A 27,088-nucleotide genomic window follows, 5' to 3' on the forward strand; every position below is an offset into this window, starting at 1 on the left:
GTCAATAACTTTTCGTCAGATGAGCATGTGTAAATCCCTATTCAGAGGAACTGCCTTTATAAAGGTGAGTAAGAACTTTGCAGAGAAGAAGTGTAGAAAGAGTTTCATGATATCTGTAAACATTAGTCACTTAAGTCAATGTCAAACCAATAGATTTCGTTATCAATGAATTCATTGTGATTTGCAAAAAATTCTTCTTCTATTAAGCGATGAATTAGAGTTTCTAAGATAAGAAAATGAATATCTTCATTCAAAGGAATGCATTTGATGATAGTTATAATAATTTTTTCAGAGAGGAAATATGTGTAAAAACTCATATCAAATATTCTTGAGATAAAAAATCTGGCAAAGAATTTTCACTACCCCTTTTATATTGTATTTCATAATCAAACGGGGCTAATTGAGCTTGCCACCGCGCAAATATTAATTTAAAAGCATCATGTTTGAAGTCTTTATTAAACATAAATTTAACTGATTGAGCATCAATACGAATTATAAATTTTTGGTTATACAAATCATCTTGGAATTTTAAAACACATTTTACAATAGTTAGCATTTCATGGGCTACCGTTGCGTATTTTTTCTGACTTTCTGTCCATTTACCAGAATAAAATCGAATCAAACATTCGGTCTTTGTATGGGGATTAACTTGTTTAAGTATTCCTCCATAGCCGATATTTGAAGCGTCAGTTTCAATAATTTTTAACCAGTTAGGGTTTGCAAGAGAAGTACAAGGAAGGGTTTGAACTCTATTTTTTATTAATTTTACTAAATCAGTGTGTGCTTGAGTCCAAGGAGTTTTATGATCCTTTTTTAGTCTATCATATAAAGGAGCTAAGTCTCTAGACAAATTCTTGTAAAAAGGGGAAATATAGTTAAGACTACCGAGGAATCTTTGAAGCTGTTTTTTATCAGTAATAACATCAGGGAATTTTTTAGCAAATTCTAGAACTCGTTGTATAGGTTCAATAGAACCTTGAGAAATATTATGTCCTAAAAATCTAATGCTTGTCTGAAATAAACTTATCTTAGGTTTAGAGATCACTAAACCGTTTTGAATAATTATTTGTTTAAACGTATGTAAGTGTTTAAAATGAGATTCGAGGGTTTTTGAAAATACTAAAATGTCATCAATATAGACAATGATAAAGTCCATATAGGGATTAAAAATATCATTCATAATTTTTTGAAATTCGGAAGGAGCATTCTTCAAACCGAATGGCATGACATTCCATTCATACTGTCCGAAAGGAACATTAAAAGCAGTTCTATAAGTATGATTTTTATCAATTTGAATTTGCCAATATCCAGATTTTAAATCAAATTTAGAAAATATATTAGCATCATATAATCTGGAAAGTAAGTCCCTTTTATTTGGTATAGGGTATCGAATCCATTTTAAAACTTTATTCAGAGATTTATAGTTGATAACTAGTCGAGGTATGCCTCGTTCCTTTTCAGCAGCATTATTGACATAAAAAGCGGTACAAGACCAAGGAGATTTTGAGGGTTTTATAAGACCTTTCTGCAGAAGATTATCAATTTCTGTCTTACAGAATTCTACTAATTCTGTATTCATTTGACAAGGTCGAGATTTTGTAGGAATCTTTTCTTCACTGAAGTCATCTTCATAAGGGAGAGAAACAATATGCTTTTTTCGATTCCAGAAAGCATTTGGATGATCCGCGCAAATATCCAGAATCAATTGATTAGAAATTATTTTTATTTTTTCTTGGACCTTTACTGACTTTAAAGTATCAAAGATGTTAATACTCATTAATTCTAATTGTAAGAAATTAAGCTGATTTTGTTTCATATTGATAAGGGCATTTATATCTCTGGTTACTGGCTGAGTAACAAAAGGATAAGAAATTTGTTTATCCTTGTACGTAGCCTTAAAACTATTTGCATCAATATGAGTATAAGGATAAATAGCATTTATAAAAGGTGTTCCTAAAATAATAGGAGGATAAAGCTGATTTTTTACTAAAAAGAAAAAATGTGGAATGCAGACTCTGTCTCGGCAGATATGAGTATTTGGTAATTTATAATTGATATCAAGAGCATGACCAGATGCAGATTTTATTACATGAGTGGTTATTTCAAAATATCTAGTTGGGATTAATCCTTCTTGAATACAACTAACATCAGCACCACTATCAATCATAGCAATATTGGTAACAGAAAATTCCTTATTTATCAAAATAGTGCAGTTTATATACCACTTATGAGCAGTAACAATTTGCATCATTCCCAAGAAATAATCTTTTTTCAAATCTTCTGCTGGACTGAATTTATCAATTTCAGAATTTTCAGAGTGTTCAAAATCTTTTTCTTTTCCTTTTGAAGCAAAAGATACTTCGGGAACATCAATAATTTTTTCTTCAATTTTTAAAATTCTATGATCTGAAATCATCTGGTTTTGCTTTAAGTAAATAATCTCCTTTTTCAATTGCTCAACTTCGATTTTTAAATCATTAAAGGTGGTATCTCTACCGGGGGTTTTATTTAAAGCAAGACGTCTATTAACTTCAGCTAGGGAATAAGACATGGGATGATTATCAAAAGAGTTATCTTTAGAAGTACTAGTATTAGCAGAAGTCTTTTGAGTAGCAAACTTGAGGATTTTTTCACGTAGTTTTTCATCAGTAACTTCTTTTAGTAATTCAAGGACATTTTCAGCAGTAAGAGTTTGAACATTCAAATCAAGATCGAATTGCGCTTGCAGTTTATACATCATTTCATCACAATTGCAAACATCATTATCACAATCATTACATTTATAATCCTGATCAAGCTCACTATCCGAATTAGGTAATTCAAAATCATTTGCAGAAGTAGAATCAGATTCGGAAGCAGAGGAGTATAACAAATTATAGACTTGGTCATGAACTTCTTCAGAAAGTCCTAAGGACTTGAGTTTTTGTAATTTGCAATTTGGAGCAATATGACCATACTGGTTACACTTATAGCATTTAATTTTGGCTAAATCTCTTTTTGATCGGTTTTTGGTGAATCTAGTAGACTTACGGAAGGATTTTCTAGCCTCACGTTCTTCCTTGCTTCTATGCCTGGAACGTTTATTTCTATAGGGTTTTGAGGACTTAGAATACTTTTGGGGTTTTCGTACAAAGGGTTTATCCATACCAAATTACTCATAAAAGTCTCCTAATTGAGATTTTTCTCTGAGTTTGTCAAGCTTAATTTGTCTAGCTAATTTCAACTCGTTACAGAGGGCTAAGCCTTCTTGAGTACAAGCTACAATAAGCTGACCATAAGTTTTTTCTGAATACTGGACTTCTCCATAAGATCCTCGAAGGGTTTTTCTAACTCTTTCAGCAAATAAAGGGGGAAGACCATCAATGAATTTAGCTTTCCAATGGTCATATTTACTTTTGGGTAAATCCATAACCCTACTAAGAAAGGTGTCTTTATACCATCTAAATTCACCTAAGTGACGACATTTTAAACCATTAAGCAGAGTTCTAATGTTTTCATATTGATTGGTAAATCGTCCTCCAAAATGTTCAATAATCGTCAGCATAAGGGTGTAGACAGCATCCGAACGTCCTGCCCGAAGAGGTCGCCCTAGATTGTCTTTTCCGGATTGATCATTGGTGGCGTTAAAAATAGCCTCGCATTTAGTATCATCAAGGAAATTATCCCACCAGCCGCGAAGTTGGCCAGTAAATCCCGCAACAATTATTTTACAAATTGTTTGGTCAGTACGAGTGGCCCTATTTTCTGGCGAAGTAGTGGCTGTGGCAATAGTAGCACACATAGACATTCGATGAATAAGAATGGAGATTTGTCGGTCAGATAATCCGTCAATGTTCCATTCATAAATGGCTTCTCCACTATAAGAAGTATTTGTCTGATTCCATTCCCTTTCCTCTATCAAAACATCTTGAGGAGTTGGGCGTGGATAATATGCAGTATACATACGGGGAATATCAGCGTACTTCTTTCCAGGTTGTTTTTTAATCAAACCTTTGAGCTTATTAAGCTCAGAAGAGATTATAATGCCAGGATTTTCAGCAGAATCAATATTCTCAGCAAAATTAGACTCAAGATTTTGTACAAAATCATCAGAAATATTGAAGGGTGTAATATTTAAACGAGAAAATTTTTTATCTAAGAGTTTCTCTAATTGGTCTAATTGAGAAACCTTTTCAAATCCGTCTATTTCAGGAGGTCTTTGAATACAAGGTTTAGATAGAATATATTCGTCTTTATCAGTGATTTTGGAAGTAGAAGGAATGCTAGAGGAATTCATCTGAGAGCTAAGTTTGTTTACTAGCTCAATTAATTCGTCAAGTTTTTTATCAAGAGAGGAAATGTGTTCGCCTAAAACCTTAACATAAAGACTTAAATAATTGTTTTGGGCAATAAGGTTATTTATTTCAGAAACAGTAATCTTTCCCACATCCTCACTAACAAACTTTTGAAAAGCAGAAAAAGTCATGCCAGTATTATTGGGTAAGATAAAGGAAGACTGAGGAGGGTAGAGTGCTTGAGTAATCGATCCATCAGAATTTTGATAAGATCTTTCAATTATTTTGACATAGGATGGTAAATATGCAGACATGAACCATGGGACAAAGAAAATAATTTTATTATGTAAAGCACAAATTTCATAGAATTCTTCTGAAATATTTTTTAATTCATCAGAAGTATAGGTTTCAAAAAATCATGTCCTAAAGGTTTTCCATTTCTCAGAAAAAAATTCCTTTTGAATATATTTTCTTGCCTGAGAACCAGGACTAAAATCAATAAGTTGTGTTATCATGGTTAAACAGAATTTATATCAAAATCCATTTCAGATGGAGTAGGATTTTCATTATCAAAATCTTGAACTATGTTAGTTTTTGAATTGATTTTTATCTTTTCTACACCTTTAGGTGTAATATGCGAATCTGCAGAATTAATAGTATGCAAAGATGCCGCTCGATTCCTAGCCGGTCCATAAGTGGGTTCAGCAGGTTCAATCGGAGAAATATGATGTATTGAAGGGAGCCTTCGTGGTAAAGAAAAAGAATTTCTATAGACAGGAGGATTGCTATCGAATTGTAGACAAACTCGCCCATCAGAGTTTTGAGTTACTTGGGTTAACTCTGAATTAGTCACGTCCTCCGCCAATTGTTTGGGGGAAGTGACTGAATTTAATATCCAAGTTTGGGGAAAATCAATTTCATCCCATCTAATAGGCCTTCGGGTAGTAACCCTAGATTTTATAAAATTTGTTTCAATAAGCATAGTGCAGTCAGAATTATCATCAATCAACTTACATCGAGGATTTAGAGTTGATAATAATCGATAATATATGCGGTAAGATAATCCTATAAGTTCAGATCCAGGGGCATAATCATATCCATGGGTTTTAACATTTAATGTTAAGCATGAAGAATGTTTACATCAGTCAAAGATAATTGTAAATTTGGTTGAGTATTAAAATATACAGGACCATAAGCAAGAGTAGATTCAATAGATCCCATTAAAGACTTTCGAAAATTCAAATTTCTAGCATCACGCAAAGCAGCTAAAAACGTTTCGGGAAGACCCTTTAGAGTTAGAGGCCGAAAGGCAATTTGAACTAAGCCAATATGCATATAATTATAATTACGTTTAAAAATATCAATATCACGCTTATCACACATATATACATTCAATATATACTACTTTAGAAAATATATACACATATATATACATACAATATATACTATTTAAAAATTAAAATACTACTTTAAACAATATACATACAAAACATATATACACTACATATTATACTACTTTAGAAAACATGCACTCATATATATACATACAATATATACTACTTAATACAATAATACTTGAATATATATTGGAATATTAACATACACCATTTTAAAAGATAAACTTATATAGAATTTTTATATATCAATACTAGTAGTTTAAGTAATATTTGCTAGTATTATTTTTCATTGTATGTATATATTTTTGTTATGTTTGTGTAAAGTTTGATAGTAATATATTAGATATTCAATTTGAATGAAAAAAAATATGTAAAGAGTGAATAAATCTTATATTGATTGATTCCAAAATGATCAAAACTTATAAGTTGCAAGACTGTAGTTACATCTCACTTAACATGAAATATAAAAAATTCAATAGATTAAATGATTAATTGAAAATTCTACAAAAAAATTACATCATTTTTTCCAACTCATTCATATTAATATTAATGGAAATTGCCTGGGGGGTGTCATAATCAATAGGGTCAAAGCCATGCATTGGACTTGATTGTGTTGAGTTCTTTCTTGAAGTCATAATTTCTTCAAGATCTTGTTCGTCTGCCGGCTCTACCTCCATTTCTTAATATCTTAGTACCGGTCTAATTTAGTCTCTAAGACGAACTAGAACATGGTATTGCCTCCCAATGAGTATTGTTTATCTCCAAGCTGTTGTCTTCCTTGACTAAAAATGTTCTCTGATCCAACGATTGACATTGAAACATTCAATATATCTCCAACTAATCTGGAATGTACAGGATACTGTCTTTCATTATTCTTTCACCAATCCAGCATGTTGATTCTTGCTCTACGATCTTTTATAGGTTGTCTAATATAATACTCAAGCTCTTCCTAACAAACAGCTTTGTGTGCTAAGGCGGCACCCTATTTCAAATATTTAAATCAAAAAAGTAATTAGGATAACTACTATACGCCTATTTTTAAAAGATTATGTCTCCTCGGGAGAATGGAGAGCGGGAGTTGGAGTGATATATACCGGTCAAGCATCATCAAGTAAATCAGCATAATGATTGTATAATGCTTCCATGTGATTGTTTGCATCACTTATAGCCATAAACAATGAAGATTCTTCTTTAGGTTCTATAGCTAAAGCATTATAAATAATATAATTAAATTTGGATAGAGTATTATATTTCATACATGAATTTATTATAGCATTAATCAAGTAAATAGAAAAAAACAGATAAAAATATTTTTTAAATTTATCAGCCATTACAGCAATAGCATCTTTGTAACCTTGTTTATCCTTATATTTGTTAAGCAAACAAGAAATGTCAACTAAATAAACTAAAATATTACAAACAATATGATAATAAGCGTCAATTCAATCGAAGCAATATAAAAAAAATTCAAAAATTTAACAACATCATTAATCATAGCTTAATCAGAATTATGTAACATACACTCAGAAGAAGAACCAGCAAATTGATTAAAAGTCATAGTAATAGAAACTTTATAAATAATGCATGTTTTTAAAAAAACTATAAGTAGCATTTCATCTACAATATACTTCTCCGTGCATTAATATAGGTCTAAGTCCACTTTGATGACATTTACTTTTAAACTCTACATATCTAACTTTTCTATGATTTTCTCAAATAAAGTCAACCGCAAGCCTAACCTTTCAATATAAACTCAAAAAATTCAAGGTCATCTTTTACAATTAAATTATAATATGGCAAGCACACTTACATGAAATATTTTGGATAATGGTGGAGAAAGTTCAACTTTTAACAAGTCAACAAAAACCTTGTTGTTAGATGCACTATCAAAAGATATACATAATACTTTTTTTCAATAGCATAATATTTTACAACTGTTGTAATAGATTCAAAAATAAATTTTCTAGTGTGTCTACGGTCTTCATCATACAAAAATGCTAAATTGTGTTTTTGAATAATAAAATTATTACCTATCCAATGACAAGTAATTGTTGAATAATTATTTTTATTAACAGCACAATCAAGATCAAAAGTTAAAGCAACTCTGCATGAAAGATTTTTAATAATGCAGATAAATGATAAACATATTGTGCATGGAGTCTAAAAATATAGGACTGACAAGTACTTCTCGGAATACCTGTAAAGATAGAATTATAAATTATTTGAATATAATGAATAAAAGTTTCAGAAGAAGCAAAAGAGAAAGGCAAATAACCTATAACTATCATTTTTACAAATTCTTCCTGATCTTTCATTTAATTGTAATTCTGAACTAATTAATCGATTCTTGGGTTCAATCTAGTTTGAGTTAGCCCTATTACAGCCCCATCACCTTTTGTCATGGCTAGCTCTTTTGTTTTTTTTTTCAAATATATTGTCAACGAACCTGTACCCTTATTACCTCCGATCTTATGCTCATATAATTCTTGACAGAGATTTCATTGGACCGTAGTAGTTCCTTTTACATCTGTATAAATTTTCACACATTACTACTTTTTTATGAAATCTTACAGAGGGCGGGGAGAAAGATTAACCGATTCAAATCTAACATTAAATTACCGATTTTGGGCGTATCACTAATAGCATCATTATTTACATTTAAGTCAACTGTGTCTACTTCATTCTTTTCTTCTATACCATAATGTTTTTGAGCTTCTACAAAATTTATATTCTGAGCACCTACACCTGTTTCATTCTTAAAGGGTTCGCTAATGGGTACCGGAGGTACACGAGTATATCTAGTACTTGAACAACCTCTACCGAAATTGAAACCAATTAGTTTTTATTACCACTACTACTTTCTGGACAGAAACTTCTAACATTTGTACAAACATTTCTTAATTTATTCATATTACAAATTAAACTACCAAATTTTCAAAAAAAAAAATATAAAATAATAAAAATGAATAATCAACAAATAATACACTAATTAAAAATTAAAAGTAAGAGATGAAACGACAATACCAAATTTTTGAAGTATTCAAAAGTTGAGAGACTTTTAAAAATTTTCACTTGATATTTGTAATTGCAAAATAATAAAATAAAATTAAGCACTTTAAGAGATAGAATAATTGAGAGAGTTTGAGAGAATGAGATTGTAAGTTGTGGGAAAGATTGGTTCAAAAATATCATGTATTTATAAGAAAAAAATTAAATTTAAAAAAAAATCAGCCAAAAGCTGATTTTGGCCGTTGGGCCAATGGTTATATAGTTGTTACCAACAGTCCAAAATCAGATTCAACATTAGGCTGTTGGGCGTGGGCCATTATTAAAAAAAATTAACCGAGTCGGTCTGGTCTGGTGCACGAAGGACCTGGTCTGGTTTTTCAATTGGGTTGATCCACCACGCTCCTTGGACCAGATGGCTCAGCCCATGTACTTGGCTCAAAACCATTACCCCTTAGTCGGTGTCGGGTCAAACCGATTTGGACCTTTATTTGGGTCGATCTAAGCCTAACCCGACCCACTTGACTGGTTTAAAGTAAATATAGCAAATGTAATACTGACCTTCATAGAACTCATCATATATCCACAAGAACTAAAGTTACAGTACTCCTAAAGACTTGTCATGTACACGAACAACATACACAGTGAAATCCCATAAGTGGGGTCTGGTGAGGGTGTTGTGTACGCAAACCTAACGCCCACCTTGTAAAGGCAAAAAAGTTGTTTTCAAAAGACCCTCAGTTGCTTACATTATGTAAACAAGTTAAATCATTCCTAAATTAGAAGTTATATACATAATTGAAGAAATAATGAAGACATATAATTGAAGAAATAATGAAGACATATATATGTAAAGTTGTATTCATTATTGCTTCAATTATGTATAAGCCTCTAATTTGGGAAGGATTTTACTTGTATTTATTGATAATGTAAACAATCGATAGTCTATCAAAAACAACCTCTCTACCTGCTAAGGTAGGGTTAAGGTTTGTGTACATTTTTACCCTCTTTAGACTCCATTTGTGGGATAACACTGGGTATCTTGTTATTGTAAACTTCACAAACCCTTTGAAATTGAGAGAGGGTGGAACAAGCACGTTTCAAGTTCCAAATATCTTAGTTGCTGAAATGTAAAGATCTGAGAAGGTAAATCATATCTCATCAAAGAAGTTTTAGTAGATGAAAGAGACTTAAAAGAAAATGAGCTATAACATATTAGAGATAAAAGATGGAGCATCAAATGAGATAAATTTTATTAAATAGAAGTACCAAAAAAGAGTCTTGAGGTGAAATAACAAAAAGATTACAAAACTTTCATTTAAGCAATTAGCTCATGCTCTATCTTTGGAATGTCAGGCAACTATTTTCATTTCTATAAAAAGATTTTGTAGAAATCATGCCTTAACATATGAGACATATATTCCAGCAATTTCTTTACCAAAATCAACCCCTATTTCCATATGCACTATGAGAACATCGTAAATAAATTGAAATAGGCTCCAAAAATTAATAAATTTCTTTTCCTGGGGATTTGGTCTAGTGGTAATTGCGACACGGGTGGTGAATGGGTTAGGCATACATCATAGGTTTGCTACAAATGAAAGCCTAGTATTTAAGCTGAGAAGAATATACGACCAAATATGTTATCTACTGAGTTTCTAAATTTGTTCCCCTATTAGGATTCACTTTTACATATATAAAAATAGAGTTGAGTCCAGAGAGGATTACCTGTACCAAAGTTCGCTGAGAGAGATCGGAAGTTTCCTCTACTTTTAGTCACTTCATTTCAGATTTCTTAGGAGTGATGTTTGGTGTTTCAGTAAAGAAAATAAAAGGAGAGGTTTTATAAAATGAGTTGTTGTTTGAACATAAAAGATCATAAAAAAAAAAACTAGAGAATATATTGAAAAATATATCCACCATGATTCTAAATATCTCTATTTATAGAATTACATTAAAAAATAATAAATGACGTCACAGACATGAGTATTAACATTTAGGGGTTAAAGAAATAAAGTGTTGAATAACTTATTTGATGATTGATAAAATGGAGATAGGGAGAATAATAAGTTTGTAATGTAAGATGATTTGGACCTCTTTTCGATGGATTTGATTGTCAAGAACTTCAAGCAGCACGGGTTGATATCAGAGAAAAACTTCTACTTGTGGATGCCTTTATCAACAGAAAATGCTTTCTCCAATGTCCTTAGAAAGTTATATAAGCCCCCACCCTACCTCACCCTCTTTATAGTTGTAGCAAATAGATAGTAAAAGTGTAAATGACGCTTTCTGATTGGTTCATATGAGTCATCAAGTGTATCACAAATGTTATTTGATCACAAGACTGCTTATGATTGGTCAAGACATATTATTTTGAATACTTGGTGGTTTTTGATTGGTTATTGTTTTGACTATGAGTTACTATGTCATTTGAACACATGAAATCATTTTGTTGGTGTTGGATTTGACTAAGATGACATGTCATTTAAGAATTCTTTATTTTTTAAAATTAAAAGGCCAGATAACCTGCTTTTATTAAAGGAAAAAGTACATGAGTTGGCCCTTTTCAAAACAATTAACCAGATTTGGGCCATTGAATATTCATAGTCAGTCGCCCCAACCAAATTTCATATTATAGACATTTCATAATGTTGGTTATTTTGGCTCAAGTAGTTCAGATACAGTCCATATACCATATTCTACAAGTCATATATCATACTGATACAATTCGTAAAAAAAATAGAACATCAAATTTATGGGTAAAAATCATATCATTGTTATATATAATATGCATTTTTTAATATGATGTGTATAGAATTTTTATCATTGTTATATATATATATATATATATATAAGATGTATATAGTATTGTAATGTATATATAAATTGTATATTTATTGTATAGAATACATATCAATATTGTACAAAACTGTCAGCAAATGGCTATAAAATGAAATTAAAATTCAATGGTCATTTTTGTGTCGATAGTTTCATCAAAATGTTGTCTATGTCATTCCCCCTTCATTAAAATCAGCAATACAATGTCATTGAATACGTGACATGATTCTGGGCTTTGAAATGAAATGTACTTTGGGTTTAATACTTGATCCAAATTTAGTAAGGATAAGATGACCCAATTAACTTTTACGAAAAACTATGTGATATGATCATTCTTAAGACTTAACTACATAAATAACAATACTTTATCAATATTACAAACACGAAAAACTTTATTTTCCCTTAAATTGTAGTTTTAAAAAAAATAAAAATCGATAATTATAATTCCTAAAGTAATGCTATAACAAATTCTTACCTTAACTAAAATTAAGGAATTTTTTCCCATTCTAAAACGAAATACATGATCAAAATCTCAGCTCTTTCTCTCTCATATTTAAAGTATTTTTAAAACACAACGAGTGCAAACTTCTCTCAATATTTAAAAATTACTAGAACATATTTATATCAAGTATTTTATATTACTATTTAAAAAAAATACTGTATAATATCTGGTAGAAGGTATGACTGATTTTAGGCATAGGCATGAATTCTCATAATTATGGATCTGGGAGAAGTAAGTACAAAAAGTACTAAACTTGAAGAGGTAGATTATCCTAAAACAAACTTGATGATTTAAAAATCGAGGTTGAAAATCTTAAAAAAAAAAATTATTTCATTAAAACAAAATCAAATGATTTGTGATCACAGGATTTCAAAAATTGAAGAAAATACTCTTTATCATATTTTTCCTCATGATATTCCTTCTACTTCTACTTCTAAAGGTAAAGAAATTGTTGAACCTAATATTGATAATAATATTCAAGCTCTTGATATAAAAAAATAATTTATTTTTAGAAATGATGCAAATTGTTACCGCTCATAAATGGTATATTAACTACTCTATATTAATTAATAATGATATTTCTATAAATAATATTATTATGATTGATAGTGGGGCAGATGTTAGTTGCATTCAAAAAGGATTAATCCCTACTAGATTTTTTCAAAAAACTACTCATATCATTAGATCGGCATCTGGACATACTCTTGATATTAATTATAAATTGCCTAATGCACATGTCTGTAGAAATAAGACTTGCATTCTACATTTCTTCTTTCTAGTAAAAAATCAATTATATCCCCCTATTATTTTAGGAACACCTTTTATAAATGTTATTTACACTTTTACGCATCTTGATGCAAATGGTTTTCAAGCTACTTATAAAAATAAAAAAATCTCATATTCCTTTATTACTGATTCAGTAACTCGAGATATAAATGTTTTGATTGACATGAAACAAATACAGTTAAACTTCTTACAATTTGAAATTATGAGTATGAATGTTCAAAATACTTTGAGTTCTATGAAAATACAAGAAAAAATAAAAATGATTTTGAGCCAGTTGATTACTGATATTTGTGCAGACCATCCAAATGCCTTTTGGAAAAGAAAAGAACATGTTGTCTCTCTTCCTTATGAAAATGATTTCAGTGAAGCCAATATTTCAACAAAATCTCGACCAAGTCAAATGAATGCAAAATTAGTAGAATTCTGTAAAAAGGAGATTGATAATGTTCAAGAAAAGGGTCTTAGTAAACCTTCTAAATACCCGTGGTCATGCACTGCATTTTATGTTAATAATGCTGCCGAAAAAAATGCGGTATGCCTAGACTTGTTATTAATTATAAACCTTTAAATAAAGTTTTAAAATGGATTAGATGTCCAATTCCTAATAAAAAAAGACTTGTTATCTAGACTATATGATGCAAATATATTTTTAAAATTTGATTTAAAATCTGGTTATTGGCAAATTCGTATTGAAAATGAACATACTTATAGGACTGCTTTCAATGTGCCCTTTGGTCAATATGAATGGAATGTTATGCCTTTTGGTTTGAAAAATGCGCCTTCTGAATTTCAAAAAATCATGAATGACATATTCAATCCTTACATGGATTTTATAATTGCTTATATAGATGATATTCTTGTTTTTTCTTAAACAATAGAATTATATTTTAAACACCTGAATATTTTTAAACATATCGTGATGCAAAATGGTTTAGTTATTTCCAAACCAAAAATGTCTTTATTCCAAACTAATATTCGATTCCTTGGACATAATATTTCTCAAGGTCAAATTGAACCAATACAAAGATCTTTGGATTCTTCAAAAAAAATTCGGATATTATTACTGATAAAACTCAATTACAAAGATTTTTAGGAAGTCTTAATTATATTTTTCCTTTCTATCAAAACGTATCCTGTAATTTGACACCTTTGTATAATAGATTAAAAAAAGAATCACAAAGAACCCTGAACTATTACTCATACTAAGCTAGTTCAAATGATTAAAAAACATGTTGAGTCTTTACCTTGTGTAATCCTTGCAAATTCTGCATGGTTAAAAATCATGGAAACTGATGCTTCTAGTATAGGTTATGGTGGAATTCTAAAACAAGTGAATCCTCATACTAATACTGAAAGTCTTACTAGATTTTATTCAGGAAAATGATCTAAAAGCCAAAAAAAATACGTCACGGTGGCTCATGAAATGTTAACGATTGTTAAATGTGTTCTGAAATTTCAAGACGATTTCTATAATCGAAAGTTTATTGTTAGACTGATGCGCAATTAGTTAAATACATGTTTGATAAAGACTTTAAATATGATACTTTTAAATTAATCTTTGCAAGATGGCAGGCTCAATTAGCCCCTTTTGATTTTGAAATTCAATACAAAAAAGGTAGTGAAAATTCTTTACCTGATCTCCTGTCTCGAGAATATATCAATAATTTCTAACAAAATTTTTGCAGGTCATTCTTGGAATAAAGAACAAAAATAAAGAAGAAAGAATTTCTATACTCTCTATCTCTCTGAAAAAAATGATTATTGTTGTCATAAAATGCATTCCTCTGTATAAAGACATTCATTTTATTAAACTAGAAAAACTTATCCATGATATGATAAAGGAAGACTTATATCTTTCAAATTTTGAAGATATACGTGATGAAATTGATTGGTATGATATTGTTTCATCATTTGATAGATTTTTATTTTATTTACACATGCAGTGTGGGTACAGACCCTCCATAGCAAGTGGTAAGAGGCAGAGGAAATATCGGCAGAAGCCAAATTCGAAATACTAGAGGAAGAGGATCCTCATCTTCATCATATACTTCAAGCTCATCTAATTTTTCAGTATTATAAAGAGGAAATATGAGCTTGATTAATACGATAATTCAGCATATTGCAGAATCATCATCTTCGAAAACTCCGCATATAAGCCCTTCAATCTGTATGGACAATATTCCAGAAGATCATCCTCTATATGAGTAAATACAATCTTATATATCCGCCAAGAAGGTTGATTCATTTGTTGCAATTGCTTCTTAAAACACTGCCGATAGGCCCAATTATGAAAAGCTGGAAGAAAGAGAACTAATACTTCTTGTTGAAAATTCTCAAATATGGAAACAAGATGATCCATGGAGATTGCTCCAAAATAATTGTTAACTCACCTATATTTTGCAGGAGAAACATTTAAAACAAGAGCCTATTATGAATCCATTCTAATTGCTACTGGAAGCGCAGAAATAAAACATCATCAATCAGGAGAAACGACTGAACATGTTCACGGATACTCTAAAATGGTGATCAAAAAGCTCATTTTTATTGATGATTGGGGTATAACCTCTATGTCTGAAAAGACCAAGACCATGACCATGAAAGATTTAAAAAAAAAAATTTACTTACTGGGATTATGTTAAAGCGTTCACCCAAACCTTATATTACAATAATATAAAACACAAGCATACATGGTTTTTGAAAGTTTGTGCTAAAGCCTTTGAAAATCGCATTCCTAACTGGTTTATCCAATGGTGGTCGTTTCATGGACCCACAGTTAAAATCTTGCCACCCGAATATCTTCATCTCTACCAAGAATGGAAAAAGACTTCACCATTTTTGACAGAATTATACCTTTCTGAACACGTCTGCAAATTAGACACCATTGACCAAATATACTTCTTTATAGAGTTTTCCATTCCATGGATTCATAAATGGGGTGTTGAATTCGGATACACTAAAGAACAAATACCTGGTCTCTATAGGTTTTTTTATACTAACTTTTGGGACAAATTAACCCGCATAGATCCGATTACAAAAATCCCTTATGGAAAAGACCTGCGAGAAGCCATTATTATTAAAAAACGTTGAATATGCTCATGCTCCACAAAACAAAATTGTCAACGATAAAGGACTAAATTATATCTCCAGAAGAATCTCCGTCCAGGAAGGCGATAAAATAAAAATGATTGAAAAATACTTAGCAGAAGTTCGGAGTAAATTTCTAAAAATGGTGGGACAAAATTCAGACACCTCTATGAAAAGCATTACAAGTGAAGAAACAGAAAACACAGAAGATATTCTTGATTCACGGCCTTTACCTCCTGATCATATCCTCACAAATAAAGAAATTGAAAGAACTGAAGCATTCCTCTATCATCTAAAGAAAAAGAAAAAGACAAAACGGGACAAGCAGGCCCCAGTAGCTAAATTATGCCTATTTTATATGCTTTTATGTATAGGGCCTATTTGTAATAGTAAAAGCACTATGCGCAAGGACCCACGGTAGGGCCCATAGTACTGTGTGCAGATTCATTTTCTTTTCTATATAAGAACGCCTCATTCTGTATAAGAGGCAGGAGTTTCCTTCACCTTCTCTCTCTAAGCTCAACTCTCTCTCCTCTCTCCTCTCTACTTTGTAATATATTGTGAAGCTAAATTAAAGTCAGATAGCTATCGTTTAATACTGTTCAGGACTCGCATCCGGCCAGCTTTAAGGTACATAGTTCTTCTTATTTTGAACTATTTTTTATACTCCTTCTTTCTGTCAGCCGTGATCATGTCCTGCTAAGAAAATTCTCATGTCTATGTTAAAAATCTAACTCTGATTATTAGATAATTATGAAGAATCTAGACTTTATCTAAATATGAGAAAATATTTCAATAGCTTCTAACTTGGTTCCAAAATGGTGGTACAGTCGAGATTAATAAGTGTTAGGCTGGCTTTGTCTCAGTGACTCCGTCTAGTAAGTTGTGCCTTTTTATCCCGCTAATTTGATGAAGAAAAGGGCATCTTCTTACACAATTAGAACTTCTAGACACATGGCTTCAACCTAAAGCTTATTAAATCTTTGACAGGCCCCTTGTTTGGGTAAAAGATTTTCATACAATTATTTAGCTATTTAAAATTCTCTTATATTTAAATTGGTGCTTTTGGTTCGATATTTTGACTAAAGCTTAAGTCGATATTCAAAAGTAAGTCTGAATGCAGCGTGGCTTATCCCTGCTTACAGATCCTGCTTAAATGATATCAGAGCCTGGTTATTTCATAGTTATCTGGTAGAAGGTGTGATTGATTTTAGGCATAGGCATGAATTCTCATAATTATGGATCTGGGAGAAGTAAGTACAAAAAGTACTAAACTTGAAGAGGTAGATTTACCTCAAAATCTCGATTTATTAAATAAATGGACTCTTTCAAAAATCGATGTAAAGACTATCTATGAGTATGGATATTTTGATAAAATTTTGCATAAACAAATAGTTAAAACTACCGAGCAATCTATTGCCTTAAATGCTGATGAACAAGCTATTCATTTGCTTAATAAAAATGATGTTGATACTTTCAAAAATCGTTATAATTTCATGCATGTAGGCTTCGTACAAATTGCTTTTAAACCTTTTACTCTGAGAGGTCTGCCAGAAACATTTTTAACTGCACTTCGTGATGCTAGAAATCTAAATTTTAAATAATATTTAATGGGAACTATTGAATCTACTCTTCCTTATAGCCTTGTATATTTTAATGTGCAACCAAATTTACAATTATCTTTGACTGATAGAAATATTCTTGATGTTCTGACTTTAAATGTAAAAACCCATGGTTATAATTATACCCCTGGATTTGAGCTCATAGGAGTATCTTATCGCATTTATTATCGTCTTATGACTACTATGACTCCTAAATGTAAATTAATTAAAGATCCTTCCGATTATACCATTCTTATAGAAACCAATTTTCTAAAATCCAAGGTAAGCACCAGAATGCCTATAAGATGGGAAGAAATTAACTTCCCTAACACCTAGGTTTTAAATTTGGCCGTTTCTCCAAAACAGCTTGCCGACGAAGTGATGAATTCAGAGTTAACTCATGTAACTCAAAACTCAGATGGAAAAATTTGTCTTCAATTTGATGATAATTCTACCATCTCTTATCGAAATTCCTTTGCTATGTCTCATAGTATGCCTACTAGACAATATATTTCTCCTATTGAACCACCTGTTTATAGCCCAATTAGGAATCGTGTTGAATCATTACATACTTTAAACTCTGCAGATTTGAAAAATTCATTTAGAAATGTTGAAAAGGTTAAAATCAATCCTAGGATTCATATAGTTCAAGATAATGATAATATTTCTAAAAAGACAATCCAACTCCTCCGGAGATGGAATTTGATGTCAACAGTATTTAAATAATTCCACATCAAATAGATTTTAGTCCTGGTTCACAGGCATGAAATTATGTTAGAAAAGAATTCTTTGGTGAAAACTGAAAAAACTTTAGAACATGGTTTTTCGAAACATATAGTCCTAACGATATAAAAAAATATTTCTGAAGAATTCTATGAAATGTGTGCATTGCATAATCAGATTATTTGTTTTCCACCATAGTTTATATCTGCATATTTGCCTAAATATATCAATGTGATAGAAAAATCTTATCGAGATACTAGTGGTAATATTATTGAATGTTTTTATTCACTCCAGTCACCTTTTATTCTTCCTAATAATATGAGTATTATTTATTCTGCTTTCCAAAAATTCATTGACAATGATGTTGGTCGAATCACTATTGCAGAAATTCATAAGTTGATTGCTCAAAATAATTATTTAAATCTCTATGTGAAAGTTCTTGGGGAACACATTTTCTCTCTTGACAAAAAACTTGATGAATTGATTAAAATAGTGAAAAATCTTAATGATGGTCCAAAAGCTTCTAATGTTGCTTCTACTTCAGAAAATAAGTCTGAAGAATTGACTATTAAACCTTGTGTTCAACGACCCCTTGATATTGAAGGTTTTGCAAAATTCTCTCATATGGAAAAACTAGAAAAATTACTTGACGAAAAGTTTTCAAAATTAAACATCAATCCAATGGATTTTTCTAACGAATTTTCTGATCTACAGCAAATTAAAAATACTTTTCAGAATAACTCTTCTCCTGTTATAGATACCAATTACTCAGAGCTTAATAAGCTCAGAGGCACAATTAAAAAATAACCCAAACGATATGCTGATCTTCCCCGTATGTCTTCTACGTATTATCCACGTTCCACTCCTCCAAATATTTTAATAGAGGAAAGAGAATGGAATATGACTAATACGTCACATTGTGGAGAATCAATTTATGAATGAAAAATTGATGGATTGAGTGAGAAACAATTCTCAATCCAAGTTCATCGTATGCTTATGTATTCTACTATAGCAAAAGCCACAACATCTGCTGAAAATAAAGACAAACGAACTGATTTTGAAGTTTGTAAAATGATTGTTGCTGATTTTACTGGTGAACTTCGAGGCTGGTGGGACAATTATTTAAAGGAAGAAGATGGATTAAAACTCTTCAACTCCAAAGCTGCCACTTCTGGAAAAGATAACCTAGGAAGGGATCTACCAGCAGGAAGGAAAGATGTTGTCTACACTCTTATGTTAACTATTATGGAATATTTTGGAGGTAGGTTTACCAACCATTATGAAAATACTCGTACTCTTCTTAATGGTCGTAGATGTAGACATCTAGGAGAATTTAGGTGGTATAAAGATACCTTTCTAAGTCGAGTTATGAACCTACCTGAAAATAACCTACAATTCTGGAAGGCCAAATTCATAGATGGACTCCCTCCTTTATTTGGTAAAAGGGTTAGAAAAAAACTTAAGGGATTATCTATTGATATACCCTGGAAAGATTATACTTATGGTCAGCTTATAATAGTTACCACTGATGAAAGTTTAGCTCTATATAATGAATTGAAGTTGATTAGACAAATTAAGATGGATAAGTTTAGAGAAAAATCTCAATTAGGAGACTTTTGTGATCAATTTGGTATGAACCAACAGGATTCCACCTCTCAACCAAAAACTCATAGGCATTCTAAGTCTTCTAAACCATATAGGAAAAAGAATTACCGTCATAGGTCTAAAGAAGAAAGGAAAACTAGAAAAATCCATCGCAAGTCCACTAGATTCACCAAAAATAGGTCTAAGAGAGATTTAGCAAACATCAAGTGTTATAACTGTAAACAGTTTTGGCATATTGCTCCAAATTGTAAGCTCCAAAAAATCAAGTCTCTAGGACATTCTGATGAACTCCATGATCAAATCTATGGTTTGTTATATACTTCTGGTTCTGAGTCAGATTACCACTATAAATCTGAATCAGAAAATTATATTGAATTGCTTGAATCTTCTAATAGTAACCATGAAAATGAAAATGAAAATGCTTGCCTTGATTGTCCTGGTAACTCTTGTACTTGTGATAACATGTTTTATAGATTACAATCTCAGTTTGAAGACTTAGATTTAAATAAATATTATACAGTATTTTTTAAAAAAATAATATTATATTTTGTAAGAGAAAGTGACATAGAGTCCAGTAACTTATACCAATAATATTATGAATATAACAATTATACTACTAAATTACATCAGGGATATTATGAGTATAATAATATTTCTTACTAACTATATATATTATTATGATATTAATAATCACAAAAACTTGATTGTATTATATATTATTACTCCTATATATATAAATGAATACTTGGTTATTACTATTTTGTCTTACATGATGGCTACTACTATTTTGTCTTACATGATGGTTACTTTGGTAAATAATACTTTCAATCAACAAGAGAATATATAGTACGTCTATTCTCACATGTCCTTTTGTATATTATACATTATTCACATATATATCTCTAAGAAAAAAAATACACATGGCTACAATGATGGGCAATTCACTCCACCACCTGCTGACGATGGTTTCGGCGGCAATAAATGCAGCTGCTCATCCGCAGGTGGTAGTGGTGAATATGGTGGTTAAGGAAGCGGGGGGTTTGTTGATTGAAGCGGGTTTGTTTGATTTTTGTGTTGTGGATATTTTTTCTTTTTGATGAAAGTTTTGATTTTGTCAATTGATTTGGTGGATCTGTAGGATATTGATTAGAAAATATTATAGAGCAAAATGGGTTTTTAAGGGTTCCCATAATCAATCAACGACTGATACGCGCGAGTCGTTGTCACAGTATAGAAGAACTGGTTGATCCTGTAGCTTTAATCAGCACCACGACGGCGGTAGAGAAAGTGGTGGTGACCTCAGCAACAACCCAACAGCAGCATAGTAAGAATTAATTAAGAAGCTCTGTTGGTCTCTTTTGGCACAGCAAGATGAGACTTTTATTTGGCAGAAGACGGCTGATTCTGAGTGTTATACATCCAGGTAAGGCTACTGAGAAAGTCACACTCATTTACTCTCGGTCTCCTACTATGTCCGGTTTCTTGCTTCCTTGAAAAGCCGCTTCTAAATTTTATTAATTCAATTCATAAGCTAATTTTAAGATCAAAGAAAGAATGAAAGTACAGTAGAGTTTTAATTCTAGAAATATGATACATATTACGGCAGAACTGCCTATATCATTTACAAAAGGAAAAAGTTACCCTTTATGCTCAGAGGTTAATATTTATTTGTTTCGATCTGTTCTCCGTTTCTCCCATAGTTCCTCTTTAGAAAAGAATAAATAAATAAAAGTCTTCATATATTTAGGTAATGCACTAGAATATTCAGTGTGCGCATCTTATATGATAGTAAAGGTTTATTTCAAATATTAGATATAAGAATAGAATGAATATGAGATTTGATGTTTGAGAATATTGACACTTGGGTCATAAGCCCTAGGTATAGTATAGAAAGGATGAATTAAACCTGAAATTTAGCTTCGAGAAAAAGTGTCGTTGACTGTTAGCTACTATTTGAGTGTCTATAGTTTCCTTTCAATGAATGTAGACAAAAGAAACTTCTGGTAATCAAATTGTGCTTTCAAATGTTAGTGTTGCCTTTGCTATTTATCATTTAGCCGAACATCCGTTCTATGAGATGGTTATAATTTTGGTGTACGTAAGGCATCAACACTCTTTATTTTCAGGTCATTGCTCTGTGCCAAGCTCCATTTTTACTGGATGATCCTAATATTGGACTCTTATTCCCTGCTGATGCGATTGCCAAGGCTAAATATTATCTTGCATTGAATTTCAGAGGTCTAGGTATCCTTTTCTCACCTAAACTTATTATTGAATGAATTGCGTAATTTTATCATACGTTGCTCGAACCTTCTAAAAATGCTACCACGCTTGTGTCAGTTTCTCGAAAAATGCATAGCTTTTGAAGGATTCAACACACACCTGACCGGACAGTATCTTTGAAGAGTCGGAGCAACATAGTGTTTAAGTGAATATCGAATTATTGTTGTCATCGTTTATTCATTTTGCACTTTTGAATTATGGTCCCTTCTTATGTATTTAAGGATCAAATCTATCATCTTGTATATATATAAGTGAAAGTTTTTGGACAAAGAAGGGCATTCTGGTAAATATTTTTAACATATATATATGTGAAAGTTTTTGGACGACGAAGGGCATTCTGGTAAATAATATCAATAATAAGGGTATTTTCATAACTTAGCCTTTCATTAATAATATTTTCTTCGTTTAAAAAAGAATGACTTGTTTTGACTTGGTACAAAATTTAAGAAAATAAAAAAGACTTTTAAATCTTGTATGGTTTTAAGTATGCCACGAGAGGCCATTCTTTTTAAAATGGATTAAAAAGACGGACTAAAAATGAGATCAGGGGATTCTTTTTTAGAATAGAAGATTTGTGGTCATCAGACTTCCACGTGTCTTTTGCTTTGATAAAGACACAGCCTTCGCACCAAAACACAGCCTTCACTTCTATTTTTCTCTATGGCCTTCATACCAATTCAAGTTTGTTTACTGTTTTCCTATCAGATCGAAAATTGAGCTCGATAATCTCTTGGTTTTCCGGTGAGGTCAGTTTAATTTTCATTTTAGTATTTCTTTTGATTATGCTATTTTGGGCTGTCTTTGTGGGTTACTTTTTGTTTGATTGGATTTGTTGTTTCTATTAATTCTTGTTGTTTTTCTTGCTATGAGGGTTTACTCCTATTGCGTCTATTTATTTTTGAATTTTAATTCAATCCTGTTGCATGTATAGATTTTTGGGTTTTAATTGTTGTTCTTTTCAGTTCTTTGCATCCGTTCTTGTTGGTTAACGCATACAGTCGTATACGTTGAGTGTATAGTTTGATTGAGTGTATAGTTTGATTGAGTGTATAGCTTATTCTTATGATTTTGTTGAGGCATACGGTCACCCAAATGAGCCCCAAGGAAAGCCCTTCCTCATCTCCTATAAGACACTCAAATGATTTATTTTTGGTTTGCCATATTTTTGAGCTGGTTGATTACTTGCTGTTCGGATACCATTTGTGCTTGAGTTGTTTGTCTTATCTTAGAATGTTTTATATTGAGCCGGGGTCTATCGGAAACAACCTCTCTATCTCGCATTTGAGGTAGTGGTATGGACTGCGTACACTTACACTCCCCAGACCCCAATTGGTGGGAATATACTGGGTATGTTGTTGTTGTTGTTGTAGAATTGCAAAGTGTGCCTTCTTCTAAAGCAGAAATTAGAGATGCTCTCATTGATGAATGGGTTACAGTGGCCAGGTTGTCAAAGAAACAAAAAGCTCAAATTCCAGGTAGGAGCATGGAGCTTGATGACTGGAAATGGAAAGATATGGAAATTCGATCTTCAGGTTAGGATGTTTCCCACACATCAAGTAGTATTTCAAAGTAAGTGATGTTATTTTATTCATTATATTGGAAGTAAATTATTTTGAAGCATTATCATTTAGAGATGTTTGATGTTAGTCTAAGGCGATTAAAGATATTACAAATAGAAAAGGAAGAGGTGATAGATCTTTTGTAGAAGATGCAAACACAATTGCAGGGTAAATACCCAACTGACTGTCAGATACCTTTCTTATGTTTCTTTTTTCACTGGCATTGTTCTCCTAAAATATTGGATGCAAACACAATGGCAGGGAAAACACACAGCTGACTGTCATATACCTTCCTTGTGCTGCTTTGTTCATTTGCATTGTTCTCCTAAAAAATTAACTTAAATGTACATTACCTTAATCATATATCTGATCTCAAGTTGTTGTGGTCATTAAAACTCCCCATAAGTTGTACAGTTTATGAAAGGATAGACCACATTCATGCTCTTTAACCTTGATCGGTTGCAGGAAAGGAGCAATCCCTTTAGTACTCTTTTAGCTGCTAAGATGCTGAATTAGTTTTTCAGCATTGTGGTGACCCTTTGTACTCAATTTGAGGATGTTTGAACTAGGATACAGCAAAGTCGTGAATATTCAGTGGTTAGGATTTGGATAGGTTTCTTTTATCAATTTACTAGGACATAAGAGAATTTGTGAAACCTTAATTTGGTTGCTGCAAAGGAGCAATCTTTTCGTACTTTTTAGCTGCTGAGATACTGAATTAATTTTTTAGCACTGTGGTGAACATTTGTATTTAAGTTGAGGATGTTTGAACCCATGTTGCTCGGACTCTTCAAAAGTGTCATCTGGTGCCTGTTGGATCCCTTAAAAAATAGTGCATTTTTGAAGGTTCCGACACAGATACGGCAATTTCAACAGAGTCTGCGCAACTTAAGATTGAACTTTGATACAACCAAGTCATGAATACACAATAACTAAGATTTAGAGAGATTCTTTTATTAATTTACTATGACATGTACGAATTTGTGAAACCTTGATTTTGTTGCAGCAAAGGAGTAATTCTTTTCATATGTTTTTGCTGTTGAGATCCACTGAATTACATTTTCAAGAATCTGGGTGATTATTTGAGACTGAGGTATTGTTATTGTTGTTTGTTTGGGAACTCAAACACAAGTTTATTAGCTTATCCTCACCCAAGCACCTCCTCCATTCCAGGAAGTGGCGGTTCTAGAATTAGGCAGGTAGAAAAATCTCTTAACAGATTATCCATCTTTCTTATCTGTTGCATTATCCTATGTCTACTTCTATTCTGATCAACCCGCGGTGTACAGTTGTAAAATTTCTGTGACTGGTGTAGATGGTAGAAATGCATAGGCTTATAAGAGATTTCAACAACCAAAAAAGCTTAATACCGTGCAAAGGTTGCTTTTTTCACTTTTATAATTTTCCGCATTCCCTTCCTCTTTCACAAAACTGTCTTATACTTGAGAAAGTGGCGACAGAGATAGCTATCTGCTCTGTCCAATTTGATAGTTTCTTCTTAATTGTCCTTTGAGTAGCATTATTACTCTGATTGTAACAAGGGTTTATTAGGAGGGGAACCTTTTATAAGGAGCCCAGTGAACTTTTTACTTTTGTAGCCCAAATTGTCTTGTGATATTTGCAATGTAATATGAAGAATGAACATGTTTACTTTCCTATTTTTTGTATTCTCCGATCTTCATCTTCTTTTGTTATAAATATAAGTTTATTAAAGTTTTAGATAATCCGTCATATGGAAGGCATGCAAGATTTCACTTATTCCATAGCTACTAACATCATCAATTTTTTATTCAAATTCAACAACATGCTTAGTGAAATCCTATAAGTGAAGTCCGAGAGGAAATAGTGTGTACGTAGGCTTACCCTTGCCTTATGAAGGTAGAAAAAGTGTTTTCGATAAATAAACTCCCGACTCAAACAAAGAAGAAAAACTAGGCAATGCACCAGTAAAGTGGTCATGCATCATGCATGCTTGCTTAAAGCAAAGTGCCAAAAAATATAAACAGCTTTATCTAAGTCGAGGAATCATGAATTATGGACTTTACTATTTTGGGTTATGTTGGACAAAACATCACTTGAAAGGAAAGGTTAAACTTTTCGAAATTATGTCAGCTATTATGTGGATGACTTTATGTTGTTGGTACAATCTTCTGTACGGTTTTATTCCAACAGCTGATTGTTATGTAAAATGAAGAGTCTACAATTTATAAATGGGTTCAAAAGCAGATGAAGATTCATTTGTCATCAGGAGTACATTATTCTGGATTCCATTTAGAAGAGTCACATACTTCAGAGATTGATCAACCAACTTCTATAGATGGAAGTGTTAAGCAACCTTTTGTTATAGGTATGTAGAGGCAGTAATATATCTCCTGTTGTTGCTACCAAACTTTATCTGACTAAAGCCTAGATTCATTTTTGTGCCTGATCCTTCTCTTGCATGTTGCAGTGACTTTGTATCTCATCTTAGAGGAGTTAGTTCAGCATTTACCGGAAGCATATGTCATGGCTTTGTTTCTCCCAATTTGTTGTCTGACGTTTGGTCAAAATACAATTTGTCGCTTTGGTATGAGGAGATCTCTAGGAATTATGACCAAATATGGGAACAGTTCATGTAACATGGCCATGGTTGTGAAGCTTAATCTTTGAACTGACAAAACTTTGATTCTATTCAAGGCGATAAATGCCAATTCTTTGCATCTATCATGATTGGTATCTGCTTGAATCATTCCATCTTCCATAGTGTTTTTGAAAAATAGCTAGATGCTTGACATGAGGATTAAGTATATACAGTACCTCAGGATGATAAATGGTATGATTTGGTTTGGTATCTTTAGTTCTCTTTGGTTGATGTTCAGATAATTTGGTTTGTGCTATTATTTCTAATTTTATTTTTTAATTCTTTGATCTTTCTCCTCTTTTGTTTTTGCGTTTTTAGATGGGATGCAAGCAGGTCTACGACCCCCAAACTGGGTTATGATATATCATATTTTAGACCTGTAATAGATGATGCTCTTCGCGACCAGGATCCTCAGGAGGTAAGATTTTTTCACACTGTTTGGACAACCTTTTATGCCTCTCTTCTCTTCAGCTACCAAAGTATGGCTACAATTCATAATTTCAATAGAAGTAAAAGTAACTTTATCTTCCACTTAATTTGATTTGTAGGAATGGATAACTCATGCTTGTGGCATCCATAACAAGCTTGATTTTGTGAGTAATAAAATGCTCATCCTATATCGAAGCTTCAATTTTGTGGTAGGTAATGATTGTTGATTCTTCTGAAATATTCTTATTCTCTTTCTTTCGCTTAAATCTTTTTGAATTTTAGATTCTTGATTTTGAAGTGGTTCTTTGGTCTTAGTTGTAGGTTGTCTAATTGTATTGGTGATTGACTGATTATTATCTTCCACTTTCTTACTCCATCACT

General features: G+C 31.8%; 1 protein-coding gene and 1 pseudogene across 14 annotated transcripts in view; one reads left to right on the plus strand and one right to left on the minus strand.

The window, feature by feature from the left end:
- Nucleotides 1-2,271: 2,271 nt before the first annotated feature.
- Nucleotides 2,272-8,997, minus strand: LOC124898892 (annotated as a pseudogene).
- A 13,709-nt stretch (nucleotides 8,998-22,706) lies between these two features.
- The window catches only part of LOC107840829, a 29,733-nt gene continuing 25,351 nt past the window's right edge, over nucleotides 22,707-27,088 (plus strand). For 2 of the 14 annotated variants that reach the window (XR_007053728.1, XR_001665323.2), the window contains exons 1-6: nucleotides 22,707-22,845; nucleotides 23,536-23,631; nucleotides 25,907-26,005; nucleotides 26,108-26,470; nucleotides 26,597-26,696; nucleotides 26,827-26,916. Coding sequence is in view for 3 of the 14 variants with exons in the window: in XM_047409570.1 (XP_047265526.1) it covers nucleotides 23,603-23,631; nucleotides 26,597-26,696; nucleotides 26,827-26,920 (223 nt within the window). In the remaining 11 variants the exon portion in view is untranslated. Of the gene's footprint in view, nucleotides 22,846-23,535; nucleotides 23,669-24,788; nucleotides 24,858-25,884; nucleotides 26,006-26,107; nucleotides 26,471-26,596; nucleotides 26,697-26,826; nucleotides 26,921-27,088 lie in introns of those variants that run through there. The other 12 variants (XR_007053733.1, XM_047409570.1, XR_007053731.1 and 9 more) reach the window with 11 other exon arrangements.

This window comes from Capsicum annuum, chromosome 1 (assembly GCF_002878395.1).
Source record: "Capsicum annuum cultivar UCD-10X-F1 chromosome 1, UCD10Xv1.1, whole genome shotgun sequence".
Lineage (NCBI taxonomy): Eukaryota > Viridiplantae > Streptophyta > Magnoliopsida > Solanales > Solanaceae > Capsicum > Capsicum annuum.